General features: G+C 44.7%; 1 protein-coding gene across 5 annotated transcripts in view; it reads left to right on the top strand.

Annotated features, from left to right (window-relative positions):
* The window catches only part of UIMC1 (ubiquitin interaction motif containing 1), a 91,393-nt gene that overhangs the window by 45,179 nt on the left and 25,407 nt on the right, over positions 1 to 20,807 (top strand). For all 5 annotated transcript variants that reach the window (XR_003705267.2, XM_028718454.2, XM_028718453.2 and 2 more), the window contains 5 exons: positions 269 to 1,399; positions 8,043 to 8,107; positions 13,892 to 13,980; positions 15,467 to 15,546; positions 20,400 to 20,565. Coding sequence is in view for 4 of the 5 variants with exons in the window: in XM_028718454.2 (XP_028574287.2) it covers positions 269 to 1,399; positions 8,043 to 8,107; positions 13,892 to 13,980; positions 15,467 to 15,546; positions 20,400 to 20,565 (1,531 nt within the window). In the remaining variant the exon portion in view is untranslated. The remainder of the gene's footprint in view (positions 1 to 268; positions 1,400 to 8,042; positions 8,108 to 13,891; positions 13,981 to 15,466; positions 15,547 to 20,399; positions 20,566 to 20,807) is intronic.

The raw sequence follows: 20,807 nt of genomic DNA, 5'->3' as shown, positions 1-20,807 counted from the left end.
TCCATCTGGAATTCTAGCCAGTCTTCTGTAAGGCATAAATGCATCTGACAAGGTGAGCTCACAATACATTTGTTAATCTTCACCATGTTAACAGCCCCAAACACGGCTAATGAATGATTTCACCTTTAGCTATCATTTTGTAGATTAACATGGAAGTGTCCATTTATATATTTTACTCAGTGGAGCAGCAGTCAGTTTGATTTAATAATTAGGAACGTACATTTTCAAAGGCAAATCACTTGTGTGCATTTTTCACCCTCCTTTCTAGAGCTGCCAGCCTTCTGAGTCTTCTGCTGCAGCTGCTGTGCCCCATCCTTCCAAGGCACCAGTGTCTTCAGCACCAAGCTACCCAGCTGGGCAAGAGGATCCTGAGCTCCTTGCAGCTCTACAGCCTTGCCCTGAGTCTCCTTGCTCCGAGTACAGCTCCCTCTCACACAGTGACAAAACTGATAAGAATGGACAGACAGATGTCGCCAAGAGGCCCCTAGTAGTACTGACGAGGTTAAGCCAGGCAACAGTTGAGAGCTCACTAGTCTCTAGCATAATTGTATCTCCAGGGAAGAGCCAACCTTCTGCAAGGTCAAATGAAAACCCTTCCCCATCAGCAAGGAGCAGTTCCAGCGATACACCACCCAGTCTAGAAGAAGGGACATCAGTTGCCTTAAGTCCCACCTTTCCCCAAAGGCCTCGGGGCACTTTGTCACTGGCACCTCAGAGACTTTTTGCAGGAAGGTTTAGCCCTCCAAAGCCAACAGGCAAGGAAACTGAAAAGCATTCCCAAAATTACATGGAAGGAGATTCCCTTCCTGGTTGCTCAGAAGCTCCGGAGAAAGTGGCCCTGGAGCACAGCATGTTGGACTACTCCAGACAAGGGTCTGAGCTTGGACATCGGTTGGAGTCCATCAAGAAGGCATGTCTTTCTCCTGGGGTGGTGGAAAGGACTGAATTGCCCAGAAACGCTCCTCCACTGTGCGCACTTCATAGGGGTGACGAGGAGTGCCAAGAAGGTGAAGAGAGAGACATGGTGCACTATTACTGGGGTGTTCCCTTCTGCCCTAAAGGCGTGGATCCCAACAAATATACCCAAGTCATCCTGTGTCAGCTTGAGGTTTACCAGAAAAGCCTGAAACAGGCTCAGCGACAGCTTCTACACAAGAAACCATTTGGGGAGCCCATTGTCCCCAATTTGTGTCCCTTGAGGCGAAGTGACCGTGGCAAAGCAGCAAAGGAAGCATCTAAGAGAGATGAAGGTACAGATGAGCAGGAAGGAGAAGAAATGGATGAGAAAAAGGAGCCTGAGAGCATAGCCTGGCTTCTGTCCCCAATAAATGGAGAGCAGAACATGGCAGGGGGAAGAAACCTTGAGCGTGATGATGAGCCAGCAAGCAGCTCATTTCAGGTAAATTTGCTGCGCTGTCTTTGTCGGTCTGGTGAATTCTGAATGAAGGAGGGGGAGTGGCTAGTTATCTTTGCTTGATGTTGTGATCTATACAACAGACTAGACCCCAAAGAATGTTGGTGCATATTTAGGGGTACATTGGTTCACTACGACTTGCCACACTTCTAAGGTCAAAGAGATTTGGTGAACTTTGCAGCTTTTTAAAAGAATAGTGGACAACTCAGAAATTTATAGGATCTAGCATTATAGTGAATTGAATCTCTAGTAGGTGGCTGCTCAAGCAAGGGTGGAGAAACTTTTCAGCCCCAACCTTGTGGCTTAACCTTCTGGGGGCCACATGCCAGCTGTGTGCAGGGCCAAAGCAAAAAGTGGGTATACACACACTCCTTTACATGAACACAAACACTTCCATGCGCTCTCCCTAGCTTCAGTCTCCAGGAACTTGCCCTCTCCTCCCAGAGTGGCAATCAGATTTGAAAAAAAGCATTGGAGCTAATGGAAGTCATTTTTTCAAGCCTAATTGTCACTTGGGGAATATTGGGGGCATGTTGCAGTCAGATGAGGAGGACTCATGGGCTGTGTCTGAGCCGGTGGGCTTGAGGTTCCCCATCACTGAGATAGCTTGTTTCTGCCAAGAGATTAAATAATAGACTTGAAACCCAGTTTGTGCTCTCTGGTTTCTAAATTGTAACAAATGCGACTTTCCTTTGCAAGATCAATCTTAGAAAGCATATACCAGTGTATCTAACCGCCAAAATTTTCAGCTCTTGATGGTTATGCTAATAGCTATGAAGGCAACCGTATGACTGAAAATTGTGCCTTATACACAAAGAGTTCTAGTATAGCAAGTCATCTCCTATTGCTGGCATGAGCATTGCTGTATTTTTTTTTTTTAATGTTTGTTTTGCTTGGCCTGTTCTCTGCCTTACTAGGTAAATCCATATGCTACCAGAGATAGTAAAATGCCATGTGACCTAGTTCTAAAATACATTTTCAGCAGGAAAACATTTGCTATTTTGCACTGAGTTTTTTTACATTATTTTGCTCTTTGGGAGATGCACCATTCATAAGACTATGCAGCCTCTTGGGATTTCTCTGTGTTTCTTAGCCAGTTGCACAACTTAGGTTTTAAGGGCGCCTAAGCAGCAGTGATTGATTTTAATGGGCAAGCTTTCCTATGTGTTTATCATGTCACTGGACAGAGGATGAGATGTGACAGGGAGAATGCTATAATCCTTCCTCATTGGTGTGGCATGCGCAGCCAAGCCAAACATTAACCTGTTCCTCTTGCTTTAATTGTTGTCTCTGTGTGCCATTTTTTAAGCTGCCAGACAGCCACTAGGTGTCAGTGTTTGTTTCATTTCAAGAGCTGGGAGCAGCTTTCGGTCATTGCTGCTGTTTAAACAGATTGCTAGTCAGATGAAGTATTTATTGCTGCTGTATTTTAGGTTTGTGTCAGCCTTTTCCAACCCTCATTTTTCATAATGACTTCGCTGCTAGATCATTGTATAACTTTATCTTCGCTCTGACTGAAGCTCAACCTTGTTGTTACTATTTTCAAGTGTATTTGATTGTTTACCCCAGTGATGGAAAGATACTTAACTTGTTTTGTGATATTTATATTCTGTCTTGTAATATTGAACGCGCTGAGGAAAAACTGTCATGTCTGCATTTTCTTTCAGAAGCAAAAGTGCAGTGCAGCCTTGCTTCTGGTTTCACAGTTTTGGATCCAGAGAGGCTATATTTAAACACACCTTAAAGGTGACCTGCGAAGGAGAAAATGTTGGACTTGTGCCCTATTTTTGCTCGTTTATGATAGATGGAGATGACCGAGATGACCGAGTGTTTTTGTGTCAAAGCTGTTTTTATCTCTCTGCCTCAGTTGTTGGAAATCCAGGCCTTATTTAGCCTGGATTTTTTTGTGTGTGGCATGTGAAGTTCTGATGAAAATCTAGGAAAACCCCAAAGGCCTGATAGCACTGGTAGCCAAGAAAGGGAATTAATAATATAGGAAGCTGTCAAATGGGAGACTGTGATGAGCTGATACATCTAAGCACAGAAGTTAGATATACCCCAGCTTCTTCAAAGCCATTCTTAGGAACACGGGGAGACTCTTTATACAGAGTCAGACCATTGGTCCGTCTAGCTCAGCATTGTCTACATCAGATGTGGGGAACCGTTGACCCTCTAGCGGTTGCTGAACTACAACTCCCAACCTTGTGCTTGCGACAGCTGGTGGGAATTGTAGTTCAACTACATCTGGAGGACCAACGTTCCTCATTGCTGCTCTACTCTGTGATGTAGCAGCTCCCCAGAGTTTCTGATAAGGGTCTTTCTGAGCGCTGTCTGGAGATGCCAAGGACTGAGCCCAGGGCCTTCTGTACACAAAGCAGCTGGGGAAGAGTCACCACCCAGTGGTAGAGCATCTGCTCTGCTTTCAAAAAATCCCAGGTTCAGCTCCCAGCATTTCCAAGTAGAGCTGGGAGAGAACACTGTCTGAAATCCTGGAAGTCTGTTGCCAGTCAGTGTGGACGATGCTGAGCTGCATGGACCACGGAGCCACAGCCTTTCTATTTTTAAGCCCTAAACGAGTTCCTGGAAGAAGGCGCGCCATAACGCAAGATTCAGTGTCCCTTTCGACTACATCCTCAAGGAATGCAGGCGTTGAGTGCACAAGTCTTAAGCAGTCTTCCAGCAAAAACGGAGAGTAATAGATTTGACATTTAAAATGGCTCTAGGGCCGTGAGAAACAAATGGGGTTGTTGGGGCAACCTGAAAACACAATTAAAATGTAAAAAGCTCAAGTTCCAACTCATAAATATACACTAAAGCACCTTAAGATATAGCAGAGAAGCCAAGGCAGGGCTTCAGCCGAGTATGACAATATGCTTTGCGGCAGGTGATTCTTAACACCCCTTTTCTTTCTTCCGCCATGTAATGGAACATGGAGCTGATGGCAGGTAATTCAAAGACCACTTTTCCATGTTTTAAGCCTCATTTGAGCACTACATTTTTCTCCGCCATAATTACCCACCGGCGTTCTTTGTCACTGTTTCAGCACCCTTTGTGTTGACAGTAGTGTAAGTCCTAATGTATTTAAGGTGCCAAAGTGTCTCCTTAGCTGTTGAGTCCGGGCGGCTGCTACCTCTCCCCCCCCCCCCCCCCGCTTCTGACTTGTTGCTATTCCAGTACAGCTGAATCCGTTCTAGTCTGGGATGTTAAATCTGCATCGTGCTTTTCCTGGCGGTTTGAGCTGCTGGCAAGCCTGTTTGACTATGCCCCCTGCATCTGCCGAATTGCAAAGCTGTTAATCAAGACAGTAACTACCGTTGCCTTCAAGTCTTCCCTAGTGGTTCCTCGCTCCATCCTGCTACGGTGAAATGCTGCTAAAATGGACAGTGTGCTTGAGCTACCCCTTCAGACTCTGCTTCCCGCTGTTCTTTGGGAAACGATATATACCTCTGTTGTCTCTTTAGATGAACGGCTTTCATGATTCATTGCCTAGAATAGATTGAAACTAGATGTTATGGCAGATGTGGGCCTCTACTGAAAACAACAACCCCATGTCTCTGTCTCTTCCTTTCTTGTTGTTCGTAAATTCTAGGGATACTGCACGCCTGATGTAACATCATTACCTTGCAAGTTCCCACCATTGACCGCTTCTTGTTCTTCCCGTAAATAAACAATCCTCAATACAATTTTGGGTAAAGTCAACACCCCAAAAGTTGGAAACAAGTGGGAGATGTATAGCAATCACATAGCTTTGTGTATGATCACAATTTATATACATCTTATCTAGAGCAAGCTCTGCCATGCAGCGAGGCGAGGCTATCTGCTTAAGCCATTCCCATGCCAGGGTGGAATACAAGACTCATAGTTCTTTGTGTGATTACCCACACCTTCCGTGCAGTGTCTTTATGGTTGCCACAGCATCACTTCCAGCTTCCAGTGCTTCATTTGGGTCTAGCACAGTGCTCCAATAATATCTGGTGTATGTAGAAAGGAATAAAAATATTGGAATGTGCACCACACAATAAACTCTGGAACAACCCAAATCATACACCCCATATACCATACACTGGATGGGAGGGTCTTCCAACACATAAGACCAGGTGTTCTCAGGACAAAATAAACATAAACATAGACTGTTACAGGTTTCTTGTGAGATTGCTGTAAATGCAGTCAACATATGCTTGCGTGGATGGTAGCTGGGATGTTTAGAACAATTATTTAAAGCAATGCATAGAACATTGCATTCTTGTCTTAATTCATATTTGATCTATAGGTCAATATTTCCTGCAGGTGACTATTGAAGAACAATATGCACCTACTTTTTAACAGATGAAGAGTAGGAGTAATAAGATTGCTCAGGGTAACCTTTTTTTCTATAAATGACTATTGACTCATGGGGAAAATCTATTGGGGTCCAGAGCCAAAAGTGGGAGAGCCATCAATAAGATAGAAACATCTGTAGAAGAAAGCTGTAGAAAATCATGTATTTCCAACCTTTTCACACCCAGGCCCACTTTTAACCCAAGCATGCATTTGGGGACCCATTTCTTAATCTTGTACTATATAAGCCCACAAGGTGGCTTGATAGCTTAGACAGACATGAGACTCCTAATGCCAGTGTTGTGAGTTTGAGCCCCATGTTGGGCAAGAGATTACTACATTGCAGGGGGTTGGACTAGATGACCCTTGTGGTCCCTTTTCAGTCTATGGTTCTGTGATTCTATTTGCATGGTGGTAGTACTGCTGTTGCGACCCACCTTCAATCAAGCCATGACCAACTAGTGGGTCCTGACCCACCTGTTGAAGACCAGTGAGGCTAGATGCTCTTGATGGGTCTGGAAATATTTATTTGTGCATGATGTATGAGAGATGAAGTTAGTTTAATATGGAATGAGCAGGAGTAGAATGCAAAACCCCATGACAACTGCATTTGGAGTCTAACACAGGAAATAGGAAGTTCAGTGATGGATGGCTCAGTGACGGATGGCTTGATATAAGAATAGGGCAAAATATAAGAATGAAAAAATTAGAGGAGTCTACCAGCATCCCCTTTCTTTCATTTCTTGACCCCCTTTCCTGTGGCAACTTATCTGAGTTCTTATTTGGGGAAGGACTGTAGCTCAGTTGTGGAGCATCTGCTTTTAAGACAGAAGCTCCTTGGTTTAATCTCCAGCATCTCCAGACAGGGCTGGCACGGATTTTTGTCTGAAACCCTGAAGAGCTGCTGCCTGTCAATGTAGACCAGGCATAGGCAAACTTGGCCCTCCAGATGTTTTGGGACTACAACTCCCATCATCCCTGACCATTGGTCCTGTTAGCTAGGGATGATGGGAGTTGTAGTCCTGAACATCTGGAGGGCCGAGTTTGCCTATGCCTGATGTAGACCATACTGAGCTAACTAGCAGTGGTATAAGTATGAGGTATAAGGCAACTTACTCAGTATAAGGCAACTTCCCTCACTCCTACAATGCCGCTGGCTACTTAAAAACCTTGGTGCATATTGGGAAGGAGACCAAGTGGTGGCAAAAGCATTAAACTTCAGTTGTGGTTTGTGCCTGATCCAAGAGTAGGCAAGAGAATAGGAAAAAGATGGGATGTAGAGAAAGTGAGAGGAAGAGCGAAAGAAAAAAGTAGAAAGAAAAGAGGCAAAACTACAGTACAGTCAAAAATTAAAAGTTGGTTTGTATTGCCGGATGAGGTTAAAGATGGTCTGAAAGGCTGAACATTACTATGCTGCAGAACCTTACAGATTCCACCTACAGATTTTTCTCCCTCTTTCCCCTTTATATCAAGAAAGTGGCATGTTAGAGAGCATGGACAGGTGTGATTCAATTTTTTATTTACCTAAGGAAGATACAACACCTGGATCTCTTTGCAGGAAGATGGGTAGGATTCTGAAATTCAAAGAGCCATTTAATGCACAGCTTTTTAGAGTAAAATACATTTGCGCACGGTTTATACAGTTAGAGTGCTACTTAATTAATTGTTTCAGTGGCTTCCATTGACATGTAATGGTAATGCATTTCCCAGTAATGTAATTACTTGGCTAATTCTGGCATAGCACTAGTTTACAGTTAGTTCTGAGCTATGAGTTCTCAGAACATCTTGCAAGATAGTTCTTTCTGTTTATGTTCCAGCTAAGGACAATGTTGCAACCAACATCTTTGCTTTTCAGTGTGTTCCTGACAGCTTCTGTCTCAGCTGTGAATTTTGCAAGTGTTTTGCTCTGAAGTTAACCCTTCGAGCTTAATGCTTTCAGAGGGCCTAACGTCTTTGCCTTTGTCTCCTGGTTCATGCAGCATAATGTGCCTTTTTTGATGCAACTCTTTGCTTGTGGCACAGTCTGTCTGGATATGGGTTGGTATGTGGATCCTACCTTACAGTGGCAGGTTGGTCATGGTAGCTATCTGGTTTCTTCCAAGTTTTATGATTCTATGACCAAATGACCTTCAAACCCTTTTAAATGCACGTTTACACGGTTAGCTGATTCTTATTGCACAGATATATTTCCGGTCTCTGAAGGACTTTATGTTGCTGCTGCCCTACTTTTTTCTTACATGGATGTTCTAGCTTAGAAGTATTGAGCTGCCGTTAAAAGATTGGCTGGTTTGATTATTTTCTTTCTCCTTAGGCCACCCAAGTGCTGTTTGCAGAAGATGTGCTTGAAGAAAGGGAGCCCATGCAGATTACCCAAAGGTAAGTAGGTGTATATCAGAGTAGTTCATTATGGGAGATAATAAGCCTGCTGGAATGACCTGGTCTTCCTGGTCTTCCTGGGATCTTCTTCAGAAGCTGTTGCACAGAAATTGAGTTTTTTCATGCCTGCGGCTGTTGTATATTTCAGGTTGTAACTATACTGTGCTGGAATGTGATAAGCGGACAAAGGAACCTAATTTCTGTTTGTATAGTGTCAAATGTGTGCGACTCAGAGCCTTGAACGGATATTCTGCCCGAAATCTCAGCATGCGTTATCATTCTTGCAGTATATTTGTGTCTAATGTCAAACAGAGAAGTATGACCCTCAACAGTACCTGTGTCTTAAAAATGTAAAGCAAGAAGTAGCCATTGCAGTAAAGATAATAAAGTTCAATCCTTGGCCTAAGGAGCTAATTTAATTTGATTTGACACCACAAAGCAATAAATTGTGGCTGGTTGAAAGATGAGTTTCAGCAAGAGTCTCAGCGGGTATGCAAACAGCATGGCGGAGCAGTATTTAAATATATATAATATGTAATATATATATGCAGTTCTTTGAAGAGGCAAGAACAGAAGACAAGACCAAGAAAGCATATCGTAATAGTGGCAGCACATTTATCTCCTTGAGACAGCAAGCCATGTTCCGGGAGAACAACCAATTCAAGTATGAGCAAGTAGCATGTGTGGTTGGGGAGGGTCCAAACCCTGTTTGCTTCAGATGATTAAATAACAAGTTGGGGAGGCTGCTGCCTGTGTCTCTCATTTGGGCCCCTGCTGCTGCTGCTGCTTTTTCTGGCAGGGCACAGCATGGTGGCCATTTCTGGAATACCTCCTGGGAGGACTGCCGCCTTAAAGGTTCCCAGAGCCCAGGAGTAAAGCATCCTGGCTGGGATGGCTTGCAGTAGAGATCAGGAAATGAAGGAAACGGTAGGAGATGGTGCAGATAGGGGAAGATTCATGAAGTGATTTGCTAGGAAGATTTCAATATTTGCTGCTCAGCCACAAGTCTAGCTGTGAGAAGTTCCTTGATTCTTGGGTTAGTTTCCCCAGGTTTTATAATTAAAATGCTCTTGGCATGAGGCCACTGGTTTTTCTCTGCCTGATATCCTCTCTTCTCATTGATCCAACAGCATTTTGGCTGAATGCTCAATGAGGGGAGCAGACTGACTAATGTGATAGCTCTTCCCACCCTGCAGTGGGGTAAGCTCTCCTATGTACATAGTCTAATAAGGAGGATGGCAGTTTCACCCTTATGGTGATCATACTTGGGAGGAGAGATTCAAGTGTGGATGCCTTTCTTTGCCATCACAGCTGTCATAGAATCATAGAATCATAGAGTTGGAAGAGACCACAGGGGCCATCGAGTCCAACCCCCTGCCAAGCAGGAAACACCATCAGAGCACTCCTGACATATGGTTGTCAAGCCTCTGCTTAAAGACCTCCAAAGAAGGAGACTCCACCACACTCCTTGGCAGCAAATTCCACTGTCGAACAGCTCTTACTGTCAGGAAGTTCTTCCTAATGTTTAGGTGGAATCTTCTTTCTTGTAGTTTGGATCCATTGCTCCGTGTCCGCTTCTCTGGAGCAGCAGAAAACAGCCTTTCTCCCTCCTCTATGTGACATCCTTTTATATATTTGTACATGGCTATCATATCACCCCGTAACCTCCTCTTCTCCAGGCTAAACATGTCCAGCTCCCTTAGCCGTTCCTCATAAGGCATCGTTTCCAGGCCTTTGACCATTTTGGTTGCCCTCCTCTGGACACGTTCGAGTTTGTCAGTGTCCTTCTTGAACTGTGGTGCCCAGAACTGGACACAGTACTCCAGGTGAGGTCTGACCAGAGCAGAATACAGTGGCACTATTACTTCCCTTGATCTAGATGCTATACTCCTATTGATGAGGCCCAGAATTGCATTGGCTTTTTTAGCTGCCGCGTCACATTGTTGGCTCATGTCAAGTTTGTGGTCAACCAAGACTCCTAGATCCTTTTCACATGTACTGCTCTCAAGCCAGGTGTCCCCCATCTTGTATTTGTGCCTCTCATTTTTTTTGCCCAAGTGCAATACTTTACATTTCTCCCTGTTAAAATTCATCTTGTTTGTTTTGGCCCAGTTCTCTAATCTGTCAAGGTCGTTTTGAAGTGTGATCCTGTCCTCTGGGGTGTTAGTCACCCCTCCCAGTTTGGTGTCATCTGCAAATTTGATCAGGATGCCCTTGAGTCCATCATCCAAGTCGTTGATAAAGATGTTGAATAAGACCGGGCCCAAGACAGAACCCTGTGGCACCCCACTAGTCACTCTTCTCCAGGATGAAGAGGAACCATTGATGAGCACCCTTTGGGTTCGGTCAGTCAGCCAGTTACAAATCCACTGAGTGGTAGCATAGTCAAGACCGCATTTTACCAGCTTCTTTACAAGAATATCATGGGGCACCTTGTCAAATGCCTTGCTGAAATCAAGGTAGACTACATCCACTGTGTTCCCTTCATCTACCAGGCTTGTAATTCTGTCAAAAAACGAGATCAGGTTAGTCTGACATGACTTATTTTTCAGAAATCCATGCTGACTATTGGTGATCACAGCATTCCTTTCTAGGTGCTCACAGACTGTTTGCTTAATGATCTGCTCCAGAATCTTCCCTGGTATTGATGTCAGACTGACTGGGCGGTAATTATTTGGGTCCTCTCTTTCCCCCTTTTTGAAAATAGGGACAACATTTGCCCTCCTCCAGTCTGCGGGGACTTCGCCTGTTCTCCAGGAATTCTCAAAGATGACTGCCAGTGGTTCTGAAATCACATCTGCCAGTTCTTTTAATACTCTTGGATGCAGTTCATCTGGCCCTGGAGACTTGAATACATCTAGACTAGCCAAGTATTCTTGTACTATCTCCTTAGTTATTCTGGGTTGTGTTTCCTCTGCTGAATCATTTGCTCCAAATTCTTCAGGTCGGGCATTGTTTTCTTTATCGGAGAAGACTGAGGCAAAGAAAGCATTGAGGAGTTCAGCCCTTTCTGTGTCCCCTGTTTGCATTTCACCATCTTCTCCTCTGAGTGACCCCACGGTTTCTTTGTTCTTCCTTTTGCTACGAACATACCCATAAAAGCCTTTTTTGTTGCTTTTAACCTCTCTAGCAAGCCTGAGTTCATTTTGTGCTTTAGCTTTTCTGACTTTGTGTCTACACGTGCTGGCTATTTGTTTGAATTCCTCTTTGGTGGTTTCCCCCCTTTTCCATTTTTTGTACACATCCTTTTTTAATCTTAACTCAGTTAAAAGTTCTTTAGATAGCCACCCTGGCTTCTTTAGGCACCTTCCATGTTTCCGTCTCATTGGTATTGCCTGAAGTTGTGCTTTTACTATCTCCCTCTTAACAAACTCCCAGCCATCTTGAACTCCCTTTCCTTTTAGTATTACTGTCCATGGGATCTCACCCAGCACTTCCCTAAGCTTTATGAAGTCGGCTTTCTTAAAGTCGAGAAATTGAGTCCTAGTATGCTTGGCTGCTCCTTTCCGCTGTATAGTAAACTTCAGAAGAGCATGATCACTCGCGCCTAATGATCCTTCCACTTCTACCCCACTAACCAGGTCATCAACATTGGTTAGGACCAGATCTAAAATGGCTGTTCCTCTTGTTGCTTCTCCCACTTTCTGGACAATGAAGTTGTCTGCAAGGGCAGTGAGGAATCTGTTTGACCTTATGCTCTTGGCTGAGTTTGACATCCAACAAATATCCGGGTAATTGAAGTCCCCCATTACTACTATCTCCCTTCCTTTTGCATGCTTGGCCATCTGTTCCAGGAAGGCATCATCTATGTCCTCCGTTTGGCTTGGGGATCTATAGTAAACTCCCACAATGAGGTCACTGTTATTCTTCTCTCCCTTAATTTTAACCCAAATGCTCTCACTTTGGCTTTGAGTTTCTAAATCTTGGATCTCTTCACAGGTATACACATCCCTGACATATAACGCCACTCCTCCTCCTTTCTTGTCTGGTCTGTTTCTTTGAAATAGATTGTATCCCTCCATTATTACATTCCAATCATTATTACATTCCAATCGTCAGGAGGTTCTGGGACTGCGTGGGGAAAGAGAGAGAGATATAATGCTCCTGTTTCCTCACTAGGGCGTAATATTTCAAGTACTCATTAGCCAGAGCTTGATTGGAAAAAATCCCCCTAGCTCCATCCAGGGACAGCACTCATATAAACAACAAGTGGCACTGGTGTGAGGCTTCTACCCTTAAGGCTTGTTCCATTTCCCCCTCAGACTGTAGGTAATAGGATTAGTCTCCTCTGTTTACATTGGGCGCCTTGCACATTTTTCAAGCTGCAAGCAGGGATCTCAAAGTACATCCTACTTGCCATGCTGTGACCCCGGGAACTTTGCAATGCAGCCGGCGGCTGCCCTCATCAGGCTGCTGGGATCAAGATTGACCATTACGTGCTGCGACATCTAATTTGATCAGACGGCACATCTGCATTAAGATGACAGTGGCTGCAGTATTCTCAGTTTTGTGCACATTAAGTGTGGCCATCTGGCACCTGGCAGTTTGCCAGCAGAGCCCTGCGCTGGGCAGAGCACAGGCAACCTGGTCAGCGGGCTTCAGATGCTCTTTGGTTCTTATGCTGCTGGAGTAATTTTGAAAGCAGCTTTAGCCAACGGCATCTTCCTCCCCCATTTTCCATTGGCCACTCAGCTTTGTTGTTTCCTGTGTTGTGCAAAGTATGCTAGATTGAGATTTTAATAAATGATTATATGCTTTGTTACTGGGAGATAGTTGGTGTAGCAAGCAATGTGGGTTGACTTCAAATTGATTAGCCCATTTTATAAATGTCATAGCAAATTGTTTAGTGTGAGGCCTTTTGAAGTGAGTCGTGATGGTTTACACAGCATAAGCTGTCCTCAGCTTGGGCTCATAACAAATGCTTTGAGATGGTTTATTTAGCGAGAGAGCGAGAGAAGTCACTTGTGGTTTCCCATCAGGATTTTCTTATTTACCATAAATCTGTGGTGGCTGTTCCCTACTCTCCGAGGCTCATAGCTGAGTTTAATAAATCTTTCCTTTTGTCAGTGTGGGGATTCGTGTTTTTCAAGTGTGCACTTGCATACTTGATCAATCCAATAGGAAAGCCACATAGAACTCTAAGGTTGACAGGGTGGCAATGTCACAGTGGCTCAGCCTGTGTCTTCCCGTGACGTGGAGCGACTGTGCTTTGCAGAGAAAATGGCGGCACTGGAAGGTCAAAATGAGAGGAGCCAGGCACAGTTAAATGCTGCATAAAAGAGCTGCTTGGTTCGTGTTGGCAGAACTTTGCTGTAGGGAAGCTTTGAGTTGTGTCAGATTCCTGCTGCTTTAGAGAGCTGTGTGCAGTGATGAAATTTGGGGGGGAGAGAGAGAGAATAGCAGTAAAGGATGGGAGAGAGAAGAGTTCAGTGTCAAACAGATCTCCACCTCTTCCCACTCCTCGCTAAGGATTAGGCTGCTCTGCTACCTGCAGTACTCCTGTGACCAAAAGCAGAAAGCATCAAAGAAGCCTTTGCAGTTCTGAGTAGATATTCTTACTTCTCTTGCATGACACAATGACCCTTTCTTTTGCTTTAGAAAGTGTCTCTAGGGAAGAAGGGCTTCTCCACGGTCGTCTTGTTTGGGATGCTTCTTTCAAGCCTGTAACTTTCTGCATTCTCTCCCGCTGCCTTTCTTGGATAATCAGAGCTCCCAAGGCTGCAGCTGACTTTCACAGGCCTGCATGTTGTGACACTGGTTTATTCTGTGTTTGCATTTCAATAGCATTTCTGCTTTGACCCCGTTGGACAGTAGGAGAAGCCCAGACATGGCCGCAGAGAATCAAGCTGAGGAAGAAATCACTCTTTGCCCTGGTATGAGCCCTCTAACAATTCATTTGTGGTTTTGAGCCAAGAAAATCAACATCCTTAGTTGCAGACAAAGCTGTGCTGCTTGGCAGGTTGTAAATCATGAGGTCAAACTGGTAGGTTTGGTGGGTGGATCCCTTGAAAAAGGCCTGATCAGTTCCTTGGGAAAACGCAAAATCCTGCTGGTCCCTTGCCATTCCAGCCCTAGTGTGTCCAGATGCAGGCAGGAGGAAGGTGGCTGACTCAACTCCCTTTCTGCTCTTTCATTTGGGTGGTTGCATCAATGGTACCCTGGAGAGGGGCTTCATGCTGTTTCCTGTGGACTTCTTGCCTCCCTTGGAGCACCATGACGGATGCTGCTAGTATGCTGGCACTGTCATCATTTATTTGCTTGGCCTCAGAACAAGGGTGACACTGAGCACCACCTGCTGAGCCTCTTAAGTTTTGTCCTAGAACCACTTATGTAAGTGTTTATGTTAGTTTATATTCCTTGGTTAAACATACTGGGAGAAGGACTCCTGAGCTTATCTTTTAGAAACTGAATGAAGTATGTCTTCCTTTCAGGATGAGCAAATGAACTTCCTCCTCTGCCTTTTGCAGTCCTGTGTTTAATGAAGCTGCAATTGCTAATCATTGTTTGGACACTCAAAGCCAGGGGTGTCAACTACTACGGCTTTAACAGGAGGGTTACCTCCTGTTAGAAGAGCCAGCGGTCCCCACCTGCTGGGTTTGTCAGTGACATCCTGAATGATGTATTTTCCCCGCCCCCCCCCCCCCCTAGTTCAGAGCAAATCAGTCATACAGCAATGCTTACAAATCCATCTGCCCTGAGCATACATTTTCAAAATCACGCTAGGGGAAAGGAATTTTCTTATATTCAGTAAGCAAGAAAATTGTTCAAGGTTAAATTGTTCTCTTCAAGACCCAATCTGATTTCGAAATTATTTTTCTAAAGCAAACCTTTTTTCAGTGTCACATCTCATACAGGAACAGGTTTAATTGTGAGGTTCCCTGCAGGAGACTGGATGAGGTTTTCATTGTTGGTAATAACTGAGGGGTGGTGTTCTAACAAAGAGGCAGAGCGGGTACAAAGGAAAGGCAAGCTGTACAGCAAAGCAATAGGTGTGTTGCCTTTCTCCTGAGTTGAAGCGCTTGCTCCTGCATTGTGCTGCTCGCCAGCAAAACCTACCCTGGCGCACAACCTACATGCCCTATTGATTCCTGCTCCCTGTTAAGCTGCAGCGTGGCAGTAGCCTTATCCCCACACCGCTGCACTATAGCTTTAAACTTCTACTCCAGTTATGTTGTTGCACGTTGTCTGCTAACATTTGTGACAAGTCTAAAAAATGTTTAGAAACTGTGAAGACACTGTAAAGCAAATGGGATAAGTTTTATCTGCTAGTGTGGAATGTGCTGGGGGGTTGGAGGGGGGCTTGTGGAGAATAATAGGGAGGGGCTGAGCTGCTGCTAACATGGGAGGCTTCTGTTACAGAGACCCAGCCGAGTCCATTGCAAGCTATCGAGCCTGAGAGCGGAGAAATCCATTCATCCAGCAAAGATGTCTCTCTGCAGGTAAGCAAATCCCTAAGGGATAACAGCCAGTGAAGCGTCTGGAATGCAGAGTCTCGTTTCCTGCCTGTCTCCCAAAATGAGCTGCTTTGCAAACTATGCAACCTGCTAGGAAATGTTTGTGTAGGAGTGTGTGTGTGTGTGTGTGTGTGTGTCAGGCCTCCTGTTGTTCTCCCTCCCTTTGTCAGCAACTCCTCCCATTCGTTTCTTTTCCTCCATCTATGCGGCCATGGACTACAAGCCTAGCACCTTTGTTAGCGGAAGGGATTGCTGTTGACTTTCTCACGTTTGTCATCTTGCGGGCGACACCTATTCAATGTGCTACATGGGTTGCGATGTGCCAAAGGACACCACTGGGCCCAATGAGGGAAAGGGAGCTAGTTGCTTGTCCCCGAGCTGCACGTGTCTGACTGAACAAAGAGGTTGCAAGCATGTTGGCAAAACTGTGACTCTGCAGTGTGATTAAGCTGTTGCTATTGGCTCTTTACAGCTTTGAGGCTTTGACAGTAGAGCATGTGTACACAAGAGGGGAGTGGGCAGAGGGCTTTAAGATTTGGCACTGGTCTGAATGCTGCTGCTTCTTAATTTTGGGGTGCTCACTGTGCTCGTGTGGGCCTTCTGACTATTACCTTAAACGAAGTCTTCGCAGTCATGATTTATCTTGGATGTGCCTCTAGATTAATCCAGAGAAAGGCCTTTCTTGCTTGTCTCATTGCCAAATGAATGCTGTTGTCTTTGCTCTGCTTTCCTGAATCACCACACCTGTGCTGCAGTCACCATGCCGCTGTCACAACAGTGACATCTGACTTCAATGGCTGTTTCTGGTAATATAAAAATAATGCCTATTTAGGTTGCTGCTGGTGGGAATATAAAAGGGATTTTCAAATACTATTCTGGCAGGATACATAAATCTAGGTGAATTGGAGAGCACTTGACAAGATGATTCATATGTAAAAGGCTAATTCTTGGAGTCTTCAGCCTGTACAGGGTTGTCTGTCTCCATGATGATGACTGTTAACATGTAGAAGCAGCATCACATTGTAACAGGTACCTTAATGAACTTCATAATAGCTCAGGTTTTTTACGTTGTGTGCTATTCATCAGTTAGACAGTGTCGCTGAGTGGAATAGTGCACCCAGTGAGTATCTGAACTCTCTCAGCCTATGCTATGTTTGCATAGTGATTATGAAACTTAGGGAACTCTAGGGAAACCAGAACTAGTGAGTTGTCTCTTGTGTTATGGGACTAGTTCCTGGGTGGGATTTGTGCCTTAAAAAACCTATCCAGGCAGAAAGACAGCAAGCGCTCAGAAAGGCCCTAAGGATAGGTCAGTAGCCCATTTTAGGCCTCCCGGTGTTAACTTGGGTGATCAGAAGGACTTGAACGCTGTGGCAGGATTTGAACCTTGTATTATATGGTTCAGTGGATAATGGGAGCTGAGCCATACACCAGCCAGCCTGATCTCCTGCCTCTGCTGCTGGCCCATAGGCACGAGCCCTGTTTGAACGGAGGCGGCCTCAGTCGCTCAGGGCACCTCTTCTTGTAAGCGCCGGCGTGGGATGGTTCTGCTTTCCCCTTTGCTGGGTGGGCAGCCAGTCATGCGGTTAAGGCTTCTCTCAGCCGTCCTCCCAGGGCTTGTCAAAAGTCATTCTCAGGGAGGGGGGTGGGGAGAGGGGGCTGATGTGTTGCTACACAATGCCGCATTTACATTTGCAATTGAGTTATTTACTGTGGGAGTGTAAGCAGTTTATTTGGACACCTGGTATTTGCAAAGGATGTGATCTGCAAGGCTGTGTAAAGTGGAAATGGGAAGGAGCGGAGAGCTCTTCACATCTGTAGATGTGTCATCTTATTAGATTAACACCGATTTGATCAGAACACCTTATCGTTGGCATGTCTTGTTTTGTGTTTGGCATGTCTTCACGACACACCACAGCCTCAAAGCACTTAGCAAGATGTAGCAATGCCGAGATGCAAAATACTAGGAATGTATGGCGTAGCAGTAGTAGCTGTAGTGTAGCTTAATAACTGCAGAATGCACAGAGCAATTTTTTCCACTTTGGAGTCAGGTCTCTTTAGAAAAGGATTTTTAAAAAATGACTTTTGCCTGAAACAATTGTTGACGGTCCCTGCAGTTTGGTACTGATCACCTGTCAGCAGGGAATTTGGCACATATGAGATTGGGCTTTAAGAAAACACCAGCCAATCATACACACCCCCACATATACAAAGCAGTCTTCAATAAGTCAATGAAATTCCTCACATAGACTTAGGCTCTTGCTTGACAATGTAGATTCTGCAATGAAGCTGCTAAGCAACAGGCCTACATAATGGGGACCACTCATAAGACAAAACATGAAGCATGCCTAAGCAGTCAGTCAGGCTCACGTCTAGTGATGGTTTCCTTGGAACTGTGCAGTTATAAGGACACAGATGACAGTTTCTGTGTATGTGTAAGAGAGAGAGTGTGTCTGCTTGTCTCACCCCAATAAAAATCACCAATCCTAGAATATTTCCCACAGGTTCCATCTAGCTGGTTTAATATTTAAACAGACGTTTTAATGGTTCTGGCAAATCTTCTTTGCTTTTGAATGTTTAGGAACCTTTGAGATAGGCTGACATTATGTAGAAGTCTTCCAGTATTAAGAAATAAGATGGCAGTAGTCAGCCTTCTGCCTCTTTCAGACATGACTAGTTCAAGGCAGAGGCTGTGCGTTTCAGAGGGAGAAATGCACTGTGGCTCTGAGACTGTTGGGGATATCAAAAAAATGGGTGTATTTAATGACATGCAGATAATAGTACTTAACTTTATCCTACAAAAAAGCCAAGAAAGAACTCCCATGTGTTTTCTTGCTCCCATCCTGTATCCCTGCCAGAAAACTAGGGGCTGATCTGGTTGGACCAGCAGGCTTCTCACTCACAAACCGAAGGCCCAGTGAGGAGTTGGGAGTTAATTCAAAGTAACTGCTGTAACTCTTCCACATATTTGTCACTAGAAAGTCAGTGGGGTGGATAGAGTGCTGGACCTGGACTAGGGAGAGTTGAGTCAAATCTGCTGCAGAGCTCACAGCATAGCCTTGGGCAAGCTGAACCTCTGCTCCGTGTACTCATCCCTGAATTGCTTGGGATAAAGGTTGGGATGCAAAGGTGAAAAGTATACACCCAGATAGGCTAACAGGCGTACCTGGAACAGTCATGAAAACTATGCTTCCCTTCCTTACTGACCTCAGGATTGTTTCAAACATTTGCAACTCCAGTTAGACACAATTGTAGATGATATCCAGAGCCAGTTCATTATGACTACCAGCTGTTAGGAGCAAGCAGCAGTGGCTGTTTCAGTCTTGTCTGGTTTGGCTTTAACAGAGACCATCCGGATGCCCATGGGAAGCTCGGGCTGCTGAGCTAGTTGGACAGTTACTAAGAATGTGAGAGGAGCTCTGCTGATCAGACCAAGTGCCCATCTAATCCAGCCTTCTACTTTCAGCAGTGACTTTCCAGATTTTTCTAGGAAACCCACCAACAGGGCAGGAGACAGCAGCAGCACCTGGCCTGATCCTGCACGACAATTTTTACATTTTTGTGCTCCGAGCCCTCATAGTTCCCTGCCTTGAGAATATCCAAGTAGCACAGTCCCAAGATGATACCTAGCTCTCTCTCTCTAGTGGCAGCTATGTTTTATTGAATAGCAACAAAAAGATCATATTAAAACAGGGTTTATTGAGAGAAAATCCTCAAATGTAAAATGTAACAAAATAAGTGTAAAAATAGCACATGCAATTCTTAGGTACCAGAGTTCTTTAAATTATCAGTCCCTTGGTAGTGATCTCCATCAGAGGGCCAAATGAGCCACTTGTTCACCACATTCGGTAAGCTGCATTTCAAGCCCAGGTGTTGTTTTCCCAGGGACAAAGCCACACTCTCCTTTTGCGGGATGGTTGGGGAATCTCCCATATTAGATACAGCTTGGTTTTCTGGGTCAAGCTGCTTTGAGAAAGCATTTTAGCAACATTTCAAAAATTGTACATATAATTTGAACCTAGCTGGGAGTCAATAAAGGGAAAATTTACAGGTGGAAGCCACAAGATACCCAGAGTCCCTTTTCCTCCAAGAAACATCACTGAATGGAATTGTGATCAAAGGACTAGCCAGTAATTTCAAGTGTATGTCCCATTGCAACAATCTCAGTCTTGTAGCTTAACCTTTGGATTTAGAAAACCCGACATCGTATAAGATGGCTGTACTTTGGTAAAAATAAATAAAATGCCTAAGCTTGTGTATAGAACAGCAACATGCCTCCACCTCACGAATACACATGCAACTTGCTGCTATGCAGACCATGATCTAACTCGGTGAACATTTCTCACTGACTCAAGCTAGCCATGAGTGTGACGTTGGCGGTTTCTTTTCATCCTGGACGGGTCCACACTCTGAAGGCAGTACTGCCAACAAGGGACTGACTGACTCTGACTTGGGTGCTTTAATTTTCTGTCAGTTGTGTGTTTTTTTCTCGCTGGCACTCAGACTTTCTCAATTTAAGAGTGTTTTACGCTTTCCCAAGAGAGCCACAGTGGCGATGCAGGTGATCTATGCTTTAAATAGAACATGTGGCTCTCCAGAGGGAGCGTCATAGTGATTTGGGAGGGCACGGTGCCTTTTGAAGTAAGCATAAGATATTAGGTCTGTTGAGTGCGCTCATCACTGCAGGGTTCTTAGATCTGACCTGTTCAGTAGGAATGAAAACTGGTGATGGAAGCCCAGAATCTGGAGAGATTCAGAAACTGCAGATCAAGGGAACTAGGATGATTGTTGAAATTGCAACTAGATCAACTTGCCCCTTCTCTTCCTCTCTTTCTCAGGCTGATGCAGCTGAAGATGCTGGGGAAACAGTGTCTGCGGGAAGCTTTCTTGGTGACGAACCTATTCCATGTCCACTGTGTGATCGCACATTCCCAGTTCCGGAAATTGAGGTGCACGCCATGTATTGTAATGGCACCAGAGAGGACCCAGCTGAAGATGCTCCAGGTTTGCTAAGCACCTGTTCTTATGTGCCGTTTGTTCATGCTAGTCATTTGGAGATCTTGCCCCACACGTCTGTATTTGTTTGTCAGTTGTGGAATTAGCTAGAGTAGTCCATTTGGGACTAGTCTTGGGCAAATTCTTAAAATCAGAGAGTCAAAAGGCACCTAGTGTGTCACCCAGTCTGATGGCTTGTCCTAGCGCAGCATATTCTGTACTTAAAAAAACACAAATCCTGACAAATCATG

Source organism: Podarcis muralis, chromosome 2, assembly GCF_964188315.1.
Source record: "Podarcis muralis chromosome 2, rPodMur119.hap1.1, whole genome shotgun sequence".
In the NCBI taxonomy this organism is placed as follows: Eukaryota; Metazoa; Chordata; class Lepidosauria; order Squamata; family Lacertidae; genus Podarcis; species Podarcis muralis.
This window is presented reverse-complemented; position numbering and strand designations above follow the sequence as displayed.